The sequence below is a fragment of the Scleropages formosus genome, chromosome 18, assembly GCF_900964775.1.
Source record: "Scleropages formosus chromosome 18, fSclFor1.1, whole genome shotgun sequence".
NCBI classification, from domain to species: domain Eukaryota; kingdom Metazoa; phylum Chordata; class Actinopteri; order Osteoglossiformes; family Osteoglossidae; genus Scleropages; species Scleropages formosus.
The window spans coordinates 3,435,929-3,456,469 of record NC_041823.1 but is presented as its reverse complement, the minus strand read 5'-3'; the positions used below and the strand labels follow the sequence as shown (position 1 = coordinate 3,456,469).

At 50.9% G+C, this 20,541-nt stretch overlaps 1 protein-coding gene across 1 annotated transcript in view; it reads left to right on the top strand.

The window, feature by feature from the left end:
• LOC108940568 (neural-cadherin) overlaps window positions 1–20,541 on the top strand; it is a 103,781-nt gene that overhangs the window by 57,078 nt on the left and 26,162 nt on the right. Inside the window, exons 5-13 of the mRNA XM_029260063.1 lie at window positions 558–669; window positions 3,792–4,041; window positions 4,877–5,019; window positions 6,003–6,175; window positions 7,297–7,465; window positions 8,635–8,805; window positions 10,432–10,604; window positions 12,742–12,909; window positions 19,567–19,816. Coding sequence (XP_029115896.1) covers window positions 558–669; window positions 3,792–4,041; window positions 4,877–5,019; window positions 6,003–6,175; window positions 7,297–7,465; window positions 8,635–8,805; window positions 10,432–10,604; window positions 12,742–12,909; window positions 19,567–19,816 — 1,609 coding nt within the window. The remainder of the gene's footprint in view (window positions 1–557; window positions 670–3,791; window positions 4,042–4,876; window positions 5,020–6,002; window positions 6,176–7,296; window positions 7,466–8,634; window positions 8,806–10,431; window positions 10,605–12,741; window positions 12,910–19,566; window positions 19,817–20,541) is intronic.

The following is a 20,541-nucleotide window of genomic DNA, read 5'->3' as shown; positions in this document are numbered from 1 at the left end:
AGTGAGACTGAAAGAAAGTGTACTTTTCTAGTCCTCAGTCAATGAGTCTTGACCGGGGCTCACCCCCCTCCTGGCACTGCTGTTGCTCTGCGATAAGCCCCCGACCGGGAGTCTCCTACCAGCATGACTAACGTTGGCTTTGGACTCCGCCCCCAGTTCCCCGCTCAGCGGAGCAGCACGCTGACAGCCGTCCAAATAGCAAGGGACCGAAAGACAAGAGAGAAGTTAGAAAGGGGGATGGGGTCGGGCCCAGAGGGAGAGAAGGAAATCGCATTTTTGGCCAGCGCGTTTTCGGGCCGCGGAGGCGGGCCGGGGGCGAGCGCTGACGGATGCGCAAAGTGTCGAGGCAAAGCCTGGGGCAAACGGCCGGGCCCGTCGGTCACGGTCTCCGGACTCCGGCTCCCACGCGCTAATTTGCATTGACCGCATCGACACGTCCCAGAAAAACAGATGCGGTGAGACGCGGTGGCCTGAACTGATGCGGAAGGAGGGGACTCGGCCCGATGACATGCCCCCTGCCTCCACCCCGTAACGCAATTGCTTCTGTCCCGTTGCAGGTAGTGGTGCACATCACTGACGAGAATGACTGCACTCCGGAGTTCATGCATTCCATCTACAGCCGGGACAACATTCCAGAGACCACCATGCCCGGAACCTCTTTACTACAAGGTACCATAATGTGTCCTAAACTTGTAGGTGCAAACCTGTGGGTTCAGACCTTGTCGCTATACCCTTGAATGGGATGCTAAACCTTTCTTCTATGCCCACGCACCAGTGTCAATGGGTAAGGTACGTATGTCAATTTGAAGAGTAAAAATGGACTAAAATGCCGTCAGGTTATTTTTAGGGACAACTTTGTGCAGACAATCAGCCGCGCTCAAGTCGAATCCTGAGCTTGTTTTTCACAGTAGGACTCTGATAAGGACCAAATTGGATCCATTTTCAAGCCTGGGTTTCCTCAACCCCGAGCAGGTGCAACTACAGGGCCGCACTGGCTTCCCAAACACCAAGCTACGCAGGAACGGTGTCGTGCAAAGCATAATGAAGAAATAATTCATTACAGCAGGGCTTTCTGGGTGGCAAATGGATGCAATCAAAGCCTGCTCATGACTCCAATCTGGCTGAAGACCTCTTGCGTTCTCACAACATGCGTAATCACTTCCATTGCGGAGACATACTCTCAATAGCACTCGTGTCACCGTGGCTTGGCTGTGCGTGTGCGACTTCTCTTAAATCGTAGTACCATCCAGCGTTGCTCCGGTTCTCCCCACACACCTTGTACATGCATGCACTCTTCGAGGCGAAGGTGGCTTGCCAGGCACTTAGCCGTCTCAAAACCCTCAGATGTGGCGGGGGCACCGGAGAAGCCAAATGGTACGACAACCGACAGCGCCGATCCGCACGCACCGAGATTACTGGGCCAACGGGACTGGACTGTGAGCAGGGGCAGAGGACAAGCGGCACTGCTCTAAACTAAAGCATTAATGGGATTGGGCCCGGTTATCTGTGCCCCCGACGCACCCGTGATCCTATCTGAGTAATTGAAAGTGTTTTATGTCTGTTAAAAAATGGATGATGTGTTGTGTTTCCAAGCAGCTCTGTTCCTCCCGGGGTTTGGCCTGCAGTTCTGGCATTTGAACAGATAGCTGCATCCTTTCATATTTTATGCACGCAAAACACAGATACAGGGATGCGCACACATGTGCAATCACCTAGATAGACACTTTATTCTGCCAGTTTAGTCGTTGTCGGCATTGAGACGTCCAGGTACGCGTGCGAGAGGCAGAGGGAGATAGATCAAGCCTTCGCAGGGAACATCTTACGGTGAGTGTTCACACAGCGGTGAATTTTCACTGAGGACTGGAACTGGTATTTTGTGCTAGTGGGACCATTCTGGGCTTTTTATGAAAGAGAAGAGGAGAACATCAGAGCTGTGTTCCGAGCAATGTCAAATCGTGAAAAAATTTTCCAGATACCTAAGAAAAGTGTGGTAAGTATTCATAGAGTGTAAAGCTTGTAAATACTCTCTTGTTCCGATGTCAAAAATCCGGAAGCCCTCGGACACCCCACTTGCACAGTTTGGTGCTGCGGTTACGGCGACTCAGCCTCCAGCTTGTAACGACAGCCTATACCCCTTTTCCGCACGTGTTGCGGTGTTTCTGCATCTGCATGCAAATGTGGTGGATCCGACATTTGGCTTCACAACATCGCTTTCGCTACACCTTGCAACACAAAGCAGCGGTCTCTGGCCTCTGGCGCTGGTGCCGAGGCACGTAACAGGGAAAGCGGCACGTGGATGCAACACCACCTGGGTATTTGTTTGTTAAATTCAAGCTGTAAAAAAATAAAAAACAATCCAAATCGGCGGCCCTTGACCGGTTGGAGAAAAGCACGGCGGAAGATTATTATTGATATTTACTTTAAGCCTGGATTTGGCTCAGTAAATCGGGCTGTGCCGTTAATGGGTGGCACGGGGGACAGGTTTGAAAACGCACTCCAGTTATCAAGGAAAAACTGGAAGAAAGGACTGACTAAAGAAGCGCTGTCGCTCATGCCACCCCCACCCCCCACGACTGACCCCCTCCCACCCTCCACCTGTCTCTCCAACGCCATCCCTCAGTTCTCTCCAAACGTGCTTCGGCTCCGATGTTTAATTTAGTTTCCACGGCGACTCCAATTTTACAGCACATGCATTAAAAATGGTAATAGGTAGCCCAAAGTGATATTATATTAGTCTGTGTATTTTTAATGAACCTTCTGTTTGAACCTCCTCCCGAAGCCCTTGCTGCACCGCCGCCTCCTCCCGTGCGCAATATCTCCCAGCCTCCTCCCTCCCCTTGTCCACATGCCCCCCCCACCACCACCACCACGCGCGACGCCTCCACCTGCAGCACGTTCCTGCCCCGCGTACCGGGGAGAGGTGGGTCGGGTGTGCGCCGGCCACATCTGTGGGTGCCGAGCTCGGCATTTGCCTTGGAGATTAGGGGCCCTCATCTGCATGAACCAAACGACTGTGCTGGCCGGGTCCGATGACAGCTTGCCCGGGCTATAATGAAGCCAGGCCCGTCGGATCCTGGCGCCGGTTCTGGCTCCGTGCCTAATGACAGCAAACCCTTCTTGAAGTTTCACTTTTGATCTGCGAGAGTCAACACCAGCTCTCCCCGCATCTCCGGCAGATGGGCCCTTAAATTTATCAAATAAAGAATTGGCCTCGCAACACAGTTTTAATTAATATTGGCTCTTTTAACATGACAGAGTACTTAATTAAAAAAGCACTTACTGTACAAATCCAGCAGCCCCTGCTGCAAATGAAAGATCTTTGCGTCCCGAGCGGCAGAGGAGATACCGGTGGGAGAAGGGCAGATAGAGATGGGGCCTCCGCCTCCGGGACCCACGTCACCCTTGAGGAGCACTTCCTGTCCGATCGGGGGACATGAGACGGCGTGCTTCGGAAACCCGACGTTTCCCTCCCGATAAAAATTCACAAAGCCGCAGTGCGTCAGGAGAATGAAAACGTCCCTGCTCTGAAGGGGGTCCTCACGCTGCTCCGTGTCGCATCCACGTTGTGATGATAAGGACTGACCACCGGTGGCTCTGAGTGCTGCTGGGTGGAGCGTGGAGCTTCATTCACACGTTCCTTGCGTATTTGGATGCCGCCGCCTCGTAACCTGTTCTGAGATGTCTTGCTGCTTTCCCAGAGTATTAAATAAATATTGAGTAAATATCAGCCCGGTCACATCTCTCCAAAAAAATACCTCATGAAAAATGTCTGGCTTTTCCTCCCACCTCAGTGTTGGCTCGGGACTGCGACACCGGCCTGAACTCGGAGATCTCCTACTTCATCCAGAGCCTGGACTTCGACATCAGCGCGCAGGGCGTGGTGACCCCCAGCCAGCGGCTCGACTACGAGAGGCCGAACCACATGTACGAGTTCGTAGTGGTGGCCGTGGACCGGGGCAGTCCGGCCCGCACCGGCACCGCGTCCGTGCGCATCCGCATGGCCAATGCCAACGATGAGGTTCCCGTCTTCTCCCAGGCTGTGTGAGTCCTCAACCTTTCTGCCTCTTTAGGAGGTTTTTGCTACGTGATGTTGCCGCCATCAGACCTCTGCTTCCGCGCTCGTTCGCGACGTCGTTCCTGTCGCCGCCGTAGCATCGCTCGCGTAACCCTTGCAGCGTTGTTTCTGTAACCATGGTGACATTGTTCCTACAGACATCGCGACACTATTCACGTAGAGTGTGTAACATTGCTCCCATAACCATGGTAACATTGTCATTGCTGAGTTGTGAAACCCCCCATCATCACATTGTCGCTGTAGCCATAGGAACACCGTTCCCATGGTGAGTGTAGTATTGCTCATGTGGTCATCACAACATTACTCCCGTTGCCATGGTAACATTTTTACTGTAGCTATTGTTACATTGCACTTCTAGCTGTTATTGTCCATGTAGCCTTGGTAGATTTGTTCCTGTAGCCATAGTAACAGCGTTCCTGCGGTGACCGTAGCGTTGATCCTCTGCTCATTGCGATGCACCGCTCCTGTAACTATCGTGCCGGCGCTGCTGCAGCACGACTCCCGTTTGCCGCCGTCGGTCCGCTTTTGCTCTGCCCACCCGGAGGGAAGGGGGGCGATTTGGACGAACACTCAAAATAACCTGATGTAAAATGCCAACTGCAGCCACTGGGAAATATCGGGGCTCCAAAATAAAAAGGCTTCTGCTCTGTCTGAAGGGTAACGAAGGCGTGTTTAAGATAGAGGGGGATCTGGTCTTCGGGGGCATGGTGCACCGGAGCTGGCACTGCGTTTTTTTACTCCTTTTTTACTCCTCGCATTCTGCTGCGGACACCGAGTCTGAGGTTTCGCTTCCTTTCACAGCTACAAGACCTTCCTGTCCGAAGATGCTGGGCCCGACACTCTGGTGGCCATCGTCCACGCCAAGGATCCCGACGGCGATGCTGTAACGTACGCCATCACCGGCGGTAACGAAGACAGCAACTTTGAGCTAGACAACCAGAAGGGTGAGCAAAAAAGGAGGTGAAGTAGTGGCTCCGACAGAGGGTCCCCGCTTCCTCGAACCCTTGCGGCGAGACCTGCTGCGGTTACCACAGCCTCCCGATACTGTGAGCCGCCGCACTTGCTCCGGGACCAGCGATCGGTTATGACGCCCATCTGATCCCGACCACTCGCGCACATTATTCTTCCCGTCCCTCGGGCCCCGCCCACTTCGCCACCTTTGTCTCTTTGACCGATCGACCCCCTGTTTGTCTGCTGTACGAAGGAACTCGCCCAGAGACGTGCTTCCCGTGTGTTTCCATGCGCACGTACCTCGGCCCGCTCTCGTTTGCCGCAGCCGTTCATCTCGGCGGCCGGCTAAAGGGAAGAGGCGCGCGCACTTTTCACAGTCAAGGCTGCATTTGTCGGCGGCGTCTGGTTATCGTTTGTTTACGAGCGCCTTAGCCGGAGAGATGGAAGCCGTACCTTATGCTAAGCTTCTCCCTTGCTTATCGGCGGCTCTGCTCCGCTGCCTCCTCATCCAGCCTATTACAGGCCAACAAAACAGATGGCCCCTGGCTTCCTCACTGTTAAATTGTGAAAAGTTGTCACTTCAAAGACTTAGCGGCGTTTTATTTATTTTCCTACCCTCTCGCCCCCCCCACACATATTTATTTATTTCTCCGCAGAGGCTTCATGGGGGAAAGGCATCAAAGATGTACCGAGCCAAAGTGCCTGTTGTACCAGATTGTAAAGGATGTTATATAAAGGCAAATATTTCCCCTTCACAGTAAACACTTTCCTTTGTGTGGGTTTCCCCCCCTTCAATTTAATGCGATCCTCGGAGGCCGAGGCCCGACTCGATTTGGAATTTTCAGCATCGTTTGATACGGAGTGGCCGTGTAGAGCCCTGTGCTGGGGGGCGAGCGGACGGGCGGCCGGGGGGGATTGGGGGGGGGGGGGTGCTGCGCCGGAAAACCCTATCGGTCTAAGCGCGTCCCTCTTCCAGGAATCATCAAGCTGCGAAAGAGCCCCCCGCCCAAGCTGCGAGGGCCCCGGTACGTCCTGAACATCACGGCCACGGACGACAACGCCTCTGGCGGGCCACACCCCCTCAGTAGCTCCGCCCAGGTGATCGTGGGCATCAACGACATCAATAACAACAAGCCCATCTTTGACGAGGTGAGATGAGCCACGTACGTCCAGACGTAGGCACATGGTCAGTAGGATGTGCACAAACACACACACACACACACGCAGTAAGGATCTGAGTGTGTTTGCAATGTGGATGTGCTCTGGTTGCTGTCAATGAGGGTCTAGCCTTGGACCTCATTCGCTCTGGGCCCATTGGGGAGTTGGGGGGGGTGGCTAAAACTGCAGCGGTGACAGCTGGTGGTGGAAACATCTGAGCGACTCCCCAACCCTACTGGGAGTCTCTGTGCTGGAGCTTCATCACGACATGTGAGGTTCCAGGCTGGAGATGCCCCAACCGCTTCCGGGGGGGATGAATATTTCAGCGGCGAATCACCAAGGGCCGCAGCGGATGAATTTGAAAAGAGGCCGTAAGTGACGGAAGTCCAGCAGCAGGGGGCGCAGTGGTTAAGGAGCTGCCCGCGTGAGCCAAGGAGTGCGGACAAACAGTTCCGTAAACCAGAGAGGAAAGAGCACATCTCTTCGGATGAAGACATCTAGGGAGGAAGGAGCTGATGGATTTTCGTTCGTCGCTCTAATCGCGTAGAATCGAGCTGAACCCGAGAATTTAACTGACTAAGAGAGTGCGGCCAGGAGGATCGTGGGAAGAACCTGGCAGAGATCCATCTTCCTTCTGTTGACTCGAGTCTGGAGAACAAGGCACTTGGGTGAACTAGAGGTGAGCTCTGCATCGGCTTCCCCTCTCCGCTTCACCGTCCCGAGCATCGTCGCTCGCTGCGGTCGAGGTCCATTAAGCGACCTCCTGGTGAACGCAAACTCCCCGTTGAGGTTTCCAATGTTCTGATGGGAACGCGCAGCATCGCTGGGGCTGGCAGGAGGAAAGAGGCTTCGAGATCTTGGTGGACCAGCGCCATGCAGCGCCTGCTGCCGCACAATTATTTTTTCATAAATTACCGCTCTTTTACCTGAAATATTAATGCGACCCATTCTAAACATTCTACGAGGTCTGGCTAGAGGTTTTTAGGTTACCAGAGGTTGGAGCTGTCAGTGTATGTGTGCGTGTGGGGGGGGGTCATGTTGAAAGGCTGTAGCAGGTCCCCCTCTCCGCAGCCCCCCCAACACACCCTCTGCCCTTCCTACCCCCGCCTCAGTGTCACAACTACAGCCTCAGCACTTGGGTTCTGGAGAACCAGCCCCCCGGTACCTTTGTGCTGCGGGTTCGAGCCCACGACGCTGACATCGGGGTCAACGGCCAGGTCAGATACGGAATCATGCACCGCGACGGCACGTCTTCCGGTTTCGCCATCGATCCCGATACAGGTGCGCGGATGTGCCGTCGTACCGATGTCACATTTACATCTACTTACTTCTCCAAAGTGACTTATAATGTAAAACTACTGACACTGATTGTTATTATCACTAATTATCAGATGTTTTCTTCCCCCCAAACCACCGTACACTCTTACATTTGTACACCAAGCTATACGAATACACTGATTTACCCATTTATACAACAGGGTCATGTATACTGTTTCAGCTCAGGGGGGATTCAAACCCAGGCCCTTGGAGTGAGAGATGATGGTTCGAACCACTACGCCCCCTGCTGCCCCAAAGTGGTACAGTCAGTGTATCGCAAGGCTCTTAATGAAATCTCTACTGCTGAACACGGTACCAGGGAGGTTCCAGACACCTTAGTGACCACGAAGGGACTCGAACCCTCTGTTGTCGCCAAAGCTCGATGCCTTGTTCGTGAGCTCCCATGATTTGCTAATATGCTCCTGTAATTATAGTGATGTACTTGTTGGAGCTGCAACCACCTGCTCGAAAGATTCAGGTTCGAATCCCACCCTCTGCTATAGCACCCTTGATCAAGGTATTTACCCTGAAGTGATACAGTAAACATTACCCTGCTGGATAAATATATATTTATATTGCCCTGCAGGGGGGTGCGGTGGCGCAGTGGGTTGGACCACAGTCCTGCTCTCCGGTGGGTCTGGGGTTCGAGTCCCGCTTGGGGTGCCTTGTGACGGACTGGCGTCCCGTCCTCGGTGTGTCCCCTCCCCCTCCAGCCTTACGCCCTGAGTTGCCGGGTTAGGCTCCGGTTCCCCGTGACCCCGTATGGGACAAGCGGTTCTGAAAATGTGTGTGTGTGTGTGTATATTGCCCTGCTTGTAAAAGAGTAGCAAAGTAAAACAAAGTATTGTTGCTGAAATACAAGGCTGGATATCCAGTGTTTTTACATCATGGTGGCAACTCAGCACTTCAGCTGTACTGGAGTACTGGAGTGTAGGAGTGTTGGGGTATTGTACCACGGTGGCCAGCGGTAAAGTACCTTAGTGGTAGCGTGAGGTAAACTGTGCTGTGGTAGCTTGGTGTGAAGGGGAAAGCATGTAAAACGAGGTAAAACAGCTCGGCGATAACAAGACAAGTAATCTGATGTTTTTATGCAACTGTGCTGTGTGCCCCCCCCAAATCCCACTCCACCCCAGGTGCGATCAGCACCACGGTGAGCTTTGACCGCGAGCGCCAGCGCGAGTACACCCTCTCCGTCACCGCCACAGACCTCGCCCAGGAGCCGCTCATCGGTATCTGCCAGATCACCGTGCTCATCGCCGACCAAAACGACAACGACCCCAAGTTCGAGAACAGCCGCTACCAGTGTAAGGGGGCACCCGGGGTTCGCAGCCCAGCCCGTCCCACGTCGGCGCGATCCTTCATTCTCTCTGCAGTTCTTCACTCTTACCGTACCTTGATTTACCTGATGCTCTTCTCCAAAGCAAGTCGGTGTGTCTGCTCTGGTTTCCTCCCACAGTCCAAAGACATGTAGTTCAGGTGAAGTGGTGATGTTAAATTGCCCATAGTGTGTGTGTGTGTGTGTGTGTGTGTGTGTGTGTGTGTGTGTGTGTGTGTGTGTGTGGCTACCCCCCGAAACACGCTATCTACCCAGTCACTGTATACTTGCCATTGCTGACTGCGCTCTCTAGTTTACGAGGCAAACGCAATTAGCATTTCACTCAGCATATCAACTGGCATTTATTAAAATATATTTCAAACTTTGTAGAACTTAGTTCTAGAATTAACTGTCCACCCGCAGCTCTCCAGTAAAGCAGCAAAATACTTGACACCAGCAACACTTTGAGTGTATTTAGTTCTTCTTAAATATTTAACTTACTATAAACATGCTAGGAGCATGCAAAATTCTGTTTGACGTTTACAGTACCAATAAATAAAAATAATGAACTAAATATTTTTTTAAATGCTTACATTAGCATTACAAAATAAATAAAATTGTAAACAGTTTTAAAAACACTTTTACATTTACATGAATTCATTCAGCTGACACTTTTCTCCAAAGTGACTTACAATATTCAGATACCTACTTTCTTTTTTTTACTCATTGTTTTACTCACACTTTCCTAAAAGTGACTTAAAATGTTGGACTGCTTCCAGTGATTTATCCCTTTATATAGCTGGGTTTTTTTCATTTTACTGCTGTCAGTTATGGTAATCAGTAGCCTTAATCAGGGTTACTACAGTAGGAACAGGGATTCGAACCCAAGTCCTTCAACGTTTAACCAGTATGCCACCTGCTGGCTGCCACTGGAAGGACAGAGGTTCTCTACTCTTTATTTGTTCCGTGACCCTTGTTCGCTCCTGTCCCGCCGCACACTGCTGAGTGTGTGCCCCCCCGATTAAAGTTTAATGTTATAACACAAAAACAATGCGGCGAGTAAATATGACCCGTCCTCTGACCGCTGGTATTAAACTGGCGCTACGGCCTGATTGGAAAGTTCATGCATGAGCTCCCAGATGGGTTTCGGCACTCTTTCTTTAAAGATTTAGAGGCGCACCTCTTACCGGAGCTCCGAGTCAAGGTCGGGATTCTGCTGGATCAGCAGCTCCGAAATCACAGCGTTGCCATTCCGGTGGGGTGGGGGGGTACCTCATCTGCATGTTTTTTTGGGTCAAAATGTTTTGCGTGGGGGAAGCGTTTATCAAGACATATCATCGGCTGGAACATTTTAATCCCCGGAATGTGGGAAAGCGCGTCGGAGAGTGGGGTTCAAGAGCTGTTTAGCTCCGCAACCGCATTCATTTGCCATGTGCATAAAATATGGTTTTTAAGATTGATGTCTGAAAATGCGAAAAATATGCAGTTTGAGTTGCTGATGAAGAAATGCTCATTAAGTATTTAACGGGACGGTCGCGGTGATTTCTGGGACGCGGGTGTCTTTCTCAACTCTTTGTGGGGGTGCTGATGACATGCGGCCCTTTCCCGTCCCTAGACTTCCTGCGGGAGGACACGCCCGTGGGGACGAGCTTCCTGCGTGCCGCCGCCCACGACGACGACCAGGGGACCAACGCGGCCATCAGCTACTCGCTGTCGCACCAACACCCCGCCTACTTCCACATCAACCCGAGCACAGGATGGGTCTACGTGAATCACCCCATCTCGCAGGCAAGTCAAGTGTCGCCTGTCTGCTTGACCGGGGCTCGAACCCGAGTCTGCCGGCCGGATCCTCACCCTCAGCAGACTCCTGTCGAGCGCAGCACAGAAAACCGCCGGTCCTGTTTCTTTCTCGCTGTGTTTGGACTCTGTTAGAACTCATAATTCGAATTATGAGTTCTAGAAAATGCCAACATTTTCCACTTTGTTTTTTTATTGCACTTTCTTCAATTACCCCGTTCCTAAAATTTTGCGACAAAGCAGTGTGAGTGAGTGATGTTTACCCACCAAGCCAACAGATGGCAGTAAAGAACATCCAAACTGGATACGGGGCTGTGGGGCCGCCTTGATTCAACTCACCGCCACAGTGTTTACGGCTCCTGTCTGGTGTTCCTGAGTGTCAGTGATCAGTTCGCTGTTAATTGGCACCGTTTATTTTCATTCACATTAGTTTTGTTTTGACTCAAAGTTCATAGAAGTGTTCGAGCGAAAAGCCTTTGGACTGTGGGAGGAAACCAGAGAACCTGGAAAAAAGCCACAGAGACAACATGCAAACTCCACACACGCCGAGTGGGGATCGAACCCACATCCTCTTGCACCTCTATGAGACAGCAGTGCTACTCGCCGCACCACCACCGTGCCACCCCTGCTTTGTAAAGATCTATATCCAAGATCCGCAACGTGGGAAACATGGTGTTGCGCTTACGAACAAAACGGGTTAGGAACACATTTCCGATCCCAGCTGTATCTGTAAGCCGAGGAGCCGGAATACACGTGTTACACGCAGACTTCGCCCGAGGAGCCGCAGGAGCCTGCGTTCGAACAGAAAGACACGCTAATGAGCGCACATTCCGACATTTCGTCGTCTCGCTGTGGGCGGCAGGGAAGTGACACTGCGCTCTGACATTTTATTTATAGGGTTTGCGCGTGGCCTCTTTCCGCCGCTCGCTGTTTACTCACTTCTCCAGGTTCGGGGGTGGGGTGGGGGGGCGTGCATGCGTTCGGCGTGTTGGAAACGCGAGCGCCCTCTCCTTTCAGCTGAGCTGCGGCCCCTCCCGTCAGCATGGGGGTGTACGGGGTCCAGGGGGACTATGATGTGTTTGCCGCCCTCCTGTATAGGCCCCCCCACCTGACGCCACCCCCCCCATGTTACCACAACACCCAACCAGGGCACATGAGCCTTTTCGTCAGCCCTCGAACCCCGCTGCTGACCTGTCAGCCTTTCACTCGGACCATTTTTTCTCCTCGCCGTTCAGCTCTTATAATCATCTCAATCTGGTCAGAATTCATACAGATTTCAAATTTAACACCTTTGAGCTTTTAGGTCGTCTCCATTGCGGAGACTCTGATTGGTTCAGACAGGCCCCCGAGGGAGAGAGCACCGCCCACCCTGGAGTTTACTCTGATTTCCTCAGCCTGTTATTATTTCTTTATTTTTTTCATGCATTTAGAGGATGCGTTTTCTCCAGACCGACTTACACCGATAGGCTTGTACACCGAGCTACGTACAGTGATTTACCCATTTATACTGCAGGGTCATTCTTACCGCATCGGTCCAGGGTTAGTACCTCGATCAAGTGTGCTACAGCAGGAGGTGGGATTCGAACCCGGGTCCTTTCAGAGCTTAGCTCCAACGACAGTAGCAATATTCATGCATAAGTAGAAATATAATCGGGGGCTGGTGGACAGCGCATGATGATCAGATTAGTAACCGTGGTTTTACCGGGTTTTACCGCTGGCCCACGCTGCCCCCATTGTGAAAGTCGGCACCGGAGGAGGTTCCTCCTCCTTCTGCTCTTCTTTGGTCTTGAAAGTCGAATGAAGAAGCGAAGAAGGCGGCAGCTCCACGACGCAGCCCCTCCTGAAGTTTGCCCATTAGGGCAAAGCCGCCTTTTCCCAGCTCCAAATGTCAGTGTTTTCTCCGCTCTCATGGGATTTTTAACGAAAGGTTTGGACGCCCCTGTGAGCGGTAACTCATCACGGCGCAGTCGCTCCTGGCTAAAAGCCGCACTTTGTGTGGGAGGCCTGGGGTGCAGCAGGTCAGTTGTAGAGTGTTCTAGAAAACATGCTGCGGCGGCTGTCTTGACTTTACATGGGTGTCTCTGACCGCTTGACCACTCCCAACCCCAACCCCAACCCCAACCGACAGACGTCCCGCATCAGCCAGCAGATCATCGCCACGGACGGTGGGAACCGCAGCAGCTCGGTGGATCTCACCGTCATCATCACCAACGTGCACAACCAGCCGCCGCAGTGGGAGCAGGCCGAGTACTGGGTCACCATTCCGGAAAACACCGTGCGGGACACCAAGATTGTGGTGAGTGGCTCTTCCGGTCGCACCCTGCAACAGGATGGCGACAACAATCATCATCATCATCATCATCATCATCATTATAATGCTGCTGTTTCCTTCATCCAAGGCAACTTACAGGGTTGCAAGAGAACCAGCCTGCAACAAAATTAATAAAATAATTGATTAAACAAAACTAACTGATCAAAAGACAAAAGTCGCAGCATTCTGTTTTTTTTTTTTTTTTTTTTTGCATTTTAAGCGATGAAAAAGAAATATAAATGCACGTTTAATACATACAGCACATTGAGCAGGTAAAGTACTGGCTTTAATGGGAAAACAGATGTGCAGGTGAGTTAAGTGACTGCTCGCGCAGTTAAAATGTGAGCCCATAGCTGCTGTTTTTAAATATTTTCTCCCCCCCTTTGAAAAACGTGCCGCAGCCTTCTTGCGTCACTCCCGGAACCTACCCCCCACCCCGATCACCTCGCACCCCGGCCCGATCGAGACGTCAGCGTGCCGGTGCAGACGTTGTTAAGTTCCCCTTCTATTTAAGCGAGCCCTGCGAGGCTCCTGTCCCCACATCCTGCCGATTCATCGTGAAACGGGGCCAGGAGGAGCCCCCCTCCGGCGCTCTTTTCCTTCCGCCGCATGAGCGTGTTGGGTGGGCTGAGCTAAATATCGTTCGGAGTACACAACCGGGCACCTTCGTCCGACTCATCCGAGACGGCACATCAGTCGTGGCGCTCTTACTAATCGCTAACTGTATGTCTCATTAGCCAGTGAGAGCGTTACTCCTCGCACCGGCAGCCGCTGCTTAGTGGTCTGTACGTTGGGTCGAGTTCCACAACGGGCTCTTAGAGTGCCGGACCGTGTAGAAGAAAAGGGCCTAATTCCTGTGATCATTCTGTGATGGGCTGAGTGTCGGTGCCCCTCGTCAGTTCCCCCTGTCAGCGTCCCCTGTCGGTACCCCGCTCAACATAACGAACGGCCCATTAATCCACTAAGGGCTCGTATCATGCGTTAAATGCCGTTTCCACGGCAGCATTTGACGCTCTCCAACCGCTGGCCTCCGACGGTGTGTTTGATCGCAGCCCCTCCCTCACACCCCTCCCACTACCTCCTCTGCTCAAATGCCGCCGTCGCGCCTTAATTACCAAGGTGGAGCGTTGTTTAAATTTAGCAGCGCTAATGTGATGCGTTAATTATGGCACGTGGGTGAGATGCAGATGCGCAGTGGTTTGGCGTCTCGGCAGGGGTCCGAGGTGGGAGGTCGGCCTTTCGGTCCGGGGAGGGTGCGAAGCGGTTTGGTGCTTCAGTTTCGGATGGATTCCCAGGTGCTACGAAATGAGCGATGGGGGCTGCCAGTCAGGAAGTGTCTTCCCCTCCCCTTTATGCAGCAGGTGGCGCAGTGGTTCGCGTCGTTACCTTGGAATTGAAAGACCTGGGTTTGAATCCCACCTCCTCTTATAGTACCACTGATCAAGGCACTTATCATGAACTGATATAGTAAAGAAAGAGGTGTGAAAGAGATGGGTTTGAGACCCTTCTTGGGCACTGTGAGGGATTCAGCAGCCTTGAGGGACGGAGGGAGTTTGTTCCAGTTTGTTTCAGGATTTAGGACCCCTCACCTGACACTATATTGTGTTGGGAAAAAGGTGAGACGCATGAATTGATACGGATGTTCTTCTGCACCGGGGGTGACGGTAGATCAGCGTGGGGTTTAGGTGACGAGTCCAGTTTAAAATGCCCACTGGACAAGGTCTGGACTGGAGCTCTGATCCACACGGGCGATGCCTCAGTCAGACGGAGAAGCACATTTACGACGGTGCGAATCGCCAACGGAAACATCCGCTTTAGGCAGCGGGGGGCTTGGGGGGGCATGTCGGTTATTCCTTCTGCTTGATTAACGACGGAAAACACCTAAAAAACGTTACACCGAAAAGCTCTTAGATGTCAGCCTCCAGTTGAGTGGGAGTTCAGTCACGGTCCCCCCCCCTACACACACACACACACACACACACACACACACACACACACACACACACACACACACACACACACACACACACACACACACATCTGCGGCCTGCCACAACACCGCTTGGCAGAATGTATTTTTAAACCTCTGCTTCAGAAGACTCTTAAATATTCATAACGGCAAGAGTTCATTTAAATAATTAATTTAGATTATCTGCTGCGAAATACAAACTTGTCCGGCCTCGGGAAGCCCGCCTCGTTAATTCGCCCCCGCCATTATTCGGCGCATCGCGCCACGGCCACTCGGCGGGAACAATATCATCCGCTGCGTGCAGAGCAGCGCCGCCTCTTAATTATTTACTCAAGGTTGCAATTATGGCGCTTGGAGTTTGCTAATCACCGCTCCTCGAGATTATTCCGCATCGAGACGGCTGATATTTAAAATTTTAATTAGGAGACAGAGACACAGATAATAGATAGAAGGGCGAAAAAAAAGGGAGATGAATGGAGCGGCGCGCAGACAACGGGGCCGCCGTGTTGCAAATGAATGCATTATGGTGTTTAACAAGCCTAATTTGTATTTAGAGTTCTAAGGATGAATTACCGAGGGCTCCCAAACCACAGCGCGCGCGTTAACGGTCGCTTTCCGCACTTACTCCGCACCGGGGAGTAAATGCAGCGCTCGGGTGGAAAGGAGGAACCTTCCGGATAACTGCGAAGAGCTCCGTCGGCCGAGTCCTGGAGCTCAGGGGCGCGGGGGTGTCGGAGAGACACGCTGTCCGGCTGCGTATGATATCAAAATTAATAATCGAGGGTCAGCAGCGTGAAGCTGGACAAGGAGGGCCGGGAAGGTTTGTATCTTGAATAGTGAACCCCGGTAACTGAGGAGGAGATGTTGCTCTAGCTGGTGGTCCACAGGAAGCCCAACGCTCTGGTTACAGCCTGCGAGACGGTCGAAGGATTTGCACCCCGATACCAACCGGCCCCGATCGCTCTGGCCGCTTGGTGGTCCCACTCACAAGGGTGCAGAATTAAAAGCCGGTAGGTTCTCAGTTCTATCCCCGATGCGGTGGAATGAGTCCCTCGGGGCTGCTGAATCCCTCCTGCAAACAGGTCTCAAACCATCTCTTTGAGAGCCACTTCTCTCCTGGCCTCCTGACAGCCCCATAAATGAGTCCAACACCAACTGCTACGATATTCGAATGTCACTTCTATAAGAGCTACTGGAGGGATGTGAACCAGCAACATGGTGGTGTGAGACACACAAGCTGTGTCTATAATCCTGTGTCTGTGTCTAAAGCTCTTCATCTGTTACTGATACATTTTTTTTTACTTTGAGCTGTACATCACTTTGGAGGAAACCGTCTGATAATAAGAAAATATAAATTTTATGTCTCACTGTTGTATAAAATGTCGTTTTCTCAAGGACAGTCGCCACATGCCGAAACTACAGAAAATTAACTGAGCATTTTCAGCTTTTCTAACCAGAGCTCCACTCGTTTTTCTGACTACAACTCACAGCATTAATCTGCCTTATACTGATTTACCCATTTATACAGTAAGATCATTTTTACTGTATCAATTCATAGATTAAGTACCTTGATCAGCGGTACTGGAGCAGGAGGTGAGATTCAAACCCATGTCCTTCAGCTGCATGGTGATGGCTCTAACAACTGCGCCCCCTTCTGCCCAGTGACTTGAATGATGGTGCCACAGAGCGCTGAGCTTTACCTCAGCCCGTCGGTAAAGCAGCATGAAGAGGTGGTTATTAGGTCAAGGCCCCCTCCTGTCAGTTCCTGCCACGAACCCACGACTTCTTTCTACAGACGCCGGCGCGCTCTTTCCCAGCTACGACAAAGCATCTCGTACTCCCTATTTGCTCAGCACTCGCTCTTCTTCCAAACTGAATCACGTGGCGTGTAATTTGACTTTTCATGGAGCAGGCCGGAAAAAATGAGAAAAAAAAAAAAATCACGGTAGCGCACGCTGTCATACCCGCGCAGGTGAATGTGACAGCGCGCGTCGGCGCTCGTCGCCTTTCGTTCCCATCAAATACTCCCTCACGTTTCAGTGCATTTTATTTATTTATTTATTTTGCTTAGCAAACGCTTTTTTTTTTCCAAGCCGGCATACATAACGTATAATCTCACTCTTAGGTGTGTGTTCTTGTGCTCAGGCAGTACGTCTGCTTTACCTCGGAACCATGGCAACGGAATAAAGAACTGTACCCCATAGTGGTAAAGGGCCCTGGTGCTACTCTGTGTAGAAATGCCTTGTGGCCAGCAGGTGGCGCAGTGGTGGAGAGGTTCCTCTGGGCATTGCTATTGTACTCTAGAGGGGGGGCAGGTGGTTCTCGTTCCAATGGCCTTTGTGGTAAATCACAGCCACCCTTATACTGTGTTATATAAACAGTAAGAATATAAACACAAACAATAGAAATATATGAACAAAACAAACAAACGCTACATTGTATACTCAGGTTCGCTATATATTTTCACTAATTGCACTCATTATTAATGTTAAAATAATACAAACACTCACATTTTCACTTTACAGCTCATGCAAAATCTTTAAATAGCCTTTTGAATGGAATCACAAAGAAAACGTTCTGTAAATTAAAGTTTTTCCAAATGATACGCAGTTGCCATCTGTAATAGATATGGAAGCTTTATCGACGGTATCGATGGAGCGGTCGGTCGGGACTCGAAAAAAATGACAGTCCTGGTGGTTGGACGTCACGTGTCGCAAGCTGAGGACCATCTGTACCTTTCCTGATGTGAATGTCCAGTTCTGTACATGACGAAACCATAAGATGTGTAAGTTGCTGCGGATGCACTTTCTGGCCTCGACCCCACGCTGTGTCCGTGCAACTGCTGTGACCAGTTGCGTGACACGCTGGACTCGTCCGGTCTGCGGTGCGCGTGCCGTGCGCCGAAGCAGAAGGAAGCGAGTCGGCCGCCCGGCGGTCGAACCGGAGCTCTGGGGGGGGAGAAGCATTGCAACGCCACTGACCCGTGAAGCTGGACAGAAGCACCATCTGGTGTCCCCTGCGCTAGAAAGGTGGCACCACTGAGAGCTCAGGAAGGCCCCGGTGCCACGGTCACATCCTGGTACCCTGATAAATTTATTTATTTATCAGACACTTTTCTCCAAATCGACTTCCAATGAACTCTGTGTAGTGTTATCAGTCCACACACCTTTTTCACCGCGGTGACTTACAGTGCTAGATACACTACTTACACTGGGTCACTCATCCATACATCAGTGGAACACACACATTCACTCTGTCACTCACACACTATGGGGGAACCTGAACAGGATGTGTTTGAAGTGTGGGAGGAAACCAGAGCACCAAGACGAAATCCACACAGAAACTGTGTGCTATGGATTAAATAGTTCAAGTACATTTCTGCGGGGTAGAACCCAGCTTTGGTGCAGATGATTCAGTTATTGTGTAAATCCTGGTTATTTACCACTTTAGGTCAGCAGTACAGACAGTGCGTTGTATAACGTTTTACTATATCATTCTACATTGCATAAACCCCAGACATGAGCTGTAAACACTGTGGCGATGAGTTGATCGAAGGCAGTCCCACGCTTTTATCGTTGAACACGTCAACCTCATATATTATTGCACAAACGATGTGAAAAACTTGTCGCGTTCGCACACATGCGCAGCAAGCAGGAATTGTGGAAAACCGAAATATGAGAATAGAATTAAAAACAAATTGGGAAATGTTTGTAACTTGGAAAATTCATAACTCAGGCATCTGTAACTAGAGGAGCTAGTGGATCGTGCTGTATACATGTCGTAAATAAGTGTTCTGGAGGAAGACAGTAGCAAAACAATGAAATAATAATAATGATATACATTTCCCTGCCGAGCAGGTGAGGGAGAATGTCGGGGAAGGCGGAGATTAGCGGGTTTTTGCCGTCATTTTGTACCTGCAGGGATTTGCTTGTGCGCAGACACTGAAGTGTGCTCTCTTTCCTAATACATCGTTCGCTGTCTTACCGTAGCCCATACCAGGGTATTCTGTCACTTTCCGTGGTAGATCACCCAACCAAGGAGTCACTCCAGCTGAGCGACGCTGGGAGGTTGCTGGGTTTGTGGGAGCGTTGAGGACACGCCAACACGTTTCTAAGCCCCCCTTCAGTTGCATGCGAGCATGTGGCGGCGGCGCTCGCTACGTTTGGCATTAAGGCGAGCGGGAGAGCGAAATCCTGTTGGCGAAACTCTCCGTGTCCAGGTGTGCGGTGCGGCGATAGGGCTCCTCGTGTCGCGGCCCGTCACGTCAGTTCCACCCCGCGACGAATCGCGGGACGAGAAGGACACGAGAGGCCCGTCTACAGCCCGGACCGGGAACGAGAGCAGGGCACGTTTGAGCTGAAGGGAACTCCATACGTGTCGATATGAGCTCAGTGAGACGCTAGATGGATCACGTGGTGTGTGTCTAATGTATTCATGCGGTAGAGTCAGCAGAGCAGTGATTGATATTTGTGCTGATTTAGGAAGCCCTTTCACTAATAATGCTAATTATCTTAAGTAAGGATTGGCAGAAGTTGCACTTCTGAGTCATTTTCTATTTTTATTTAATAAAACTTCTTTTTGAAAATGTCCTCCAGTGATTATCGCACAAGAAGCAGTTCTTGCCCCAGTTTTACCGTGCTCACACACGCGCCCCCTGTTCGCTACCTTTACAGACAATTAAGGCCACCTCGCCCCTTGGTGACCCCAGAGTGACCTACAACCTGGAGGAGGGTCAGGTCCCCGAGACCAACATGCCCGTGAGATTCTACATCAAACCCAATCGCTCGGACGGCTCGGCGTCCATCCTGGTGGCGGAGCCATTGGACTTTGAGACCACGCGGTTCTTCACGCTGCGGGTCCGTGTGCAGAATGTGGCGGCAGTCCCTTTGGCCTCCTTCACCACGGTCTACGTCAACCTCACAGGTGAGAGATGCTGCCCGCTGACCTTTGACATTAACGGTCCCTCCTGGCGGCCTGCTGACACATTTAGGTACGCCAGCTCCTCAACTTATGAACAAAACCAGAACTGTTCGTAACTCGATTTCTTTGGTAATCCAAAGTCCCTTTTACCACTAAATCACCAATCAGCAAGATCTTAATAATCCATCCGTCCCTCCGTTTATCTGCTTGGTAGGATTTGTTAAAACCTTGAATAAAGCTGTAATGCATGAAAAATACTGGGTTACACTGATTTAAAAATTTTTATTAACTCCAAATAACATAAACTTTACAGTTAAATTACTGAAAATAAAAATGCACCATTTCCACAATCATCCAATCAGTGCTAATGGATGACACATTTGTATGTGTTCCGTGTTCATCAGCTTCTGATCACTACGGGCTTTCTTTCTTATCTACATAATCCGTAAAAGCTTGACAAAATTAGCATTGGTGAATTTACTGTATTTACAGGTTAGGTTTTCTAATAATACCGGACAAAGCGCTAATGCAAATGTGAAATACGCTGTATGGTTTATATTTTTATGTTTTTATTAAGTTTGAAGAGCATTCAAATTAAAATTCATTTAATATGACTGAAAATAAAAATACACTCTTTCCAAAAACTTCTTCCCAGTAACACGTTCCTTGTTATTGATTACGGAAACTCGCGAGCGAATCCCGTTCAGCTCGGGTGCGTTTTGCTGCCA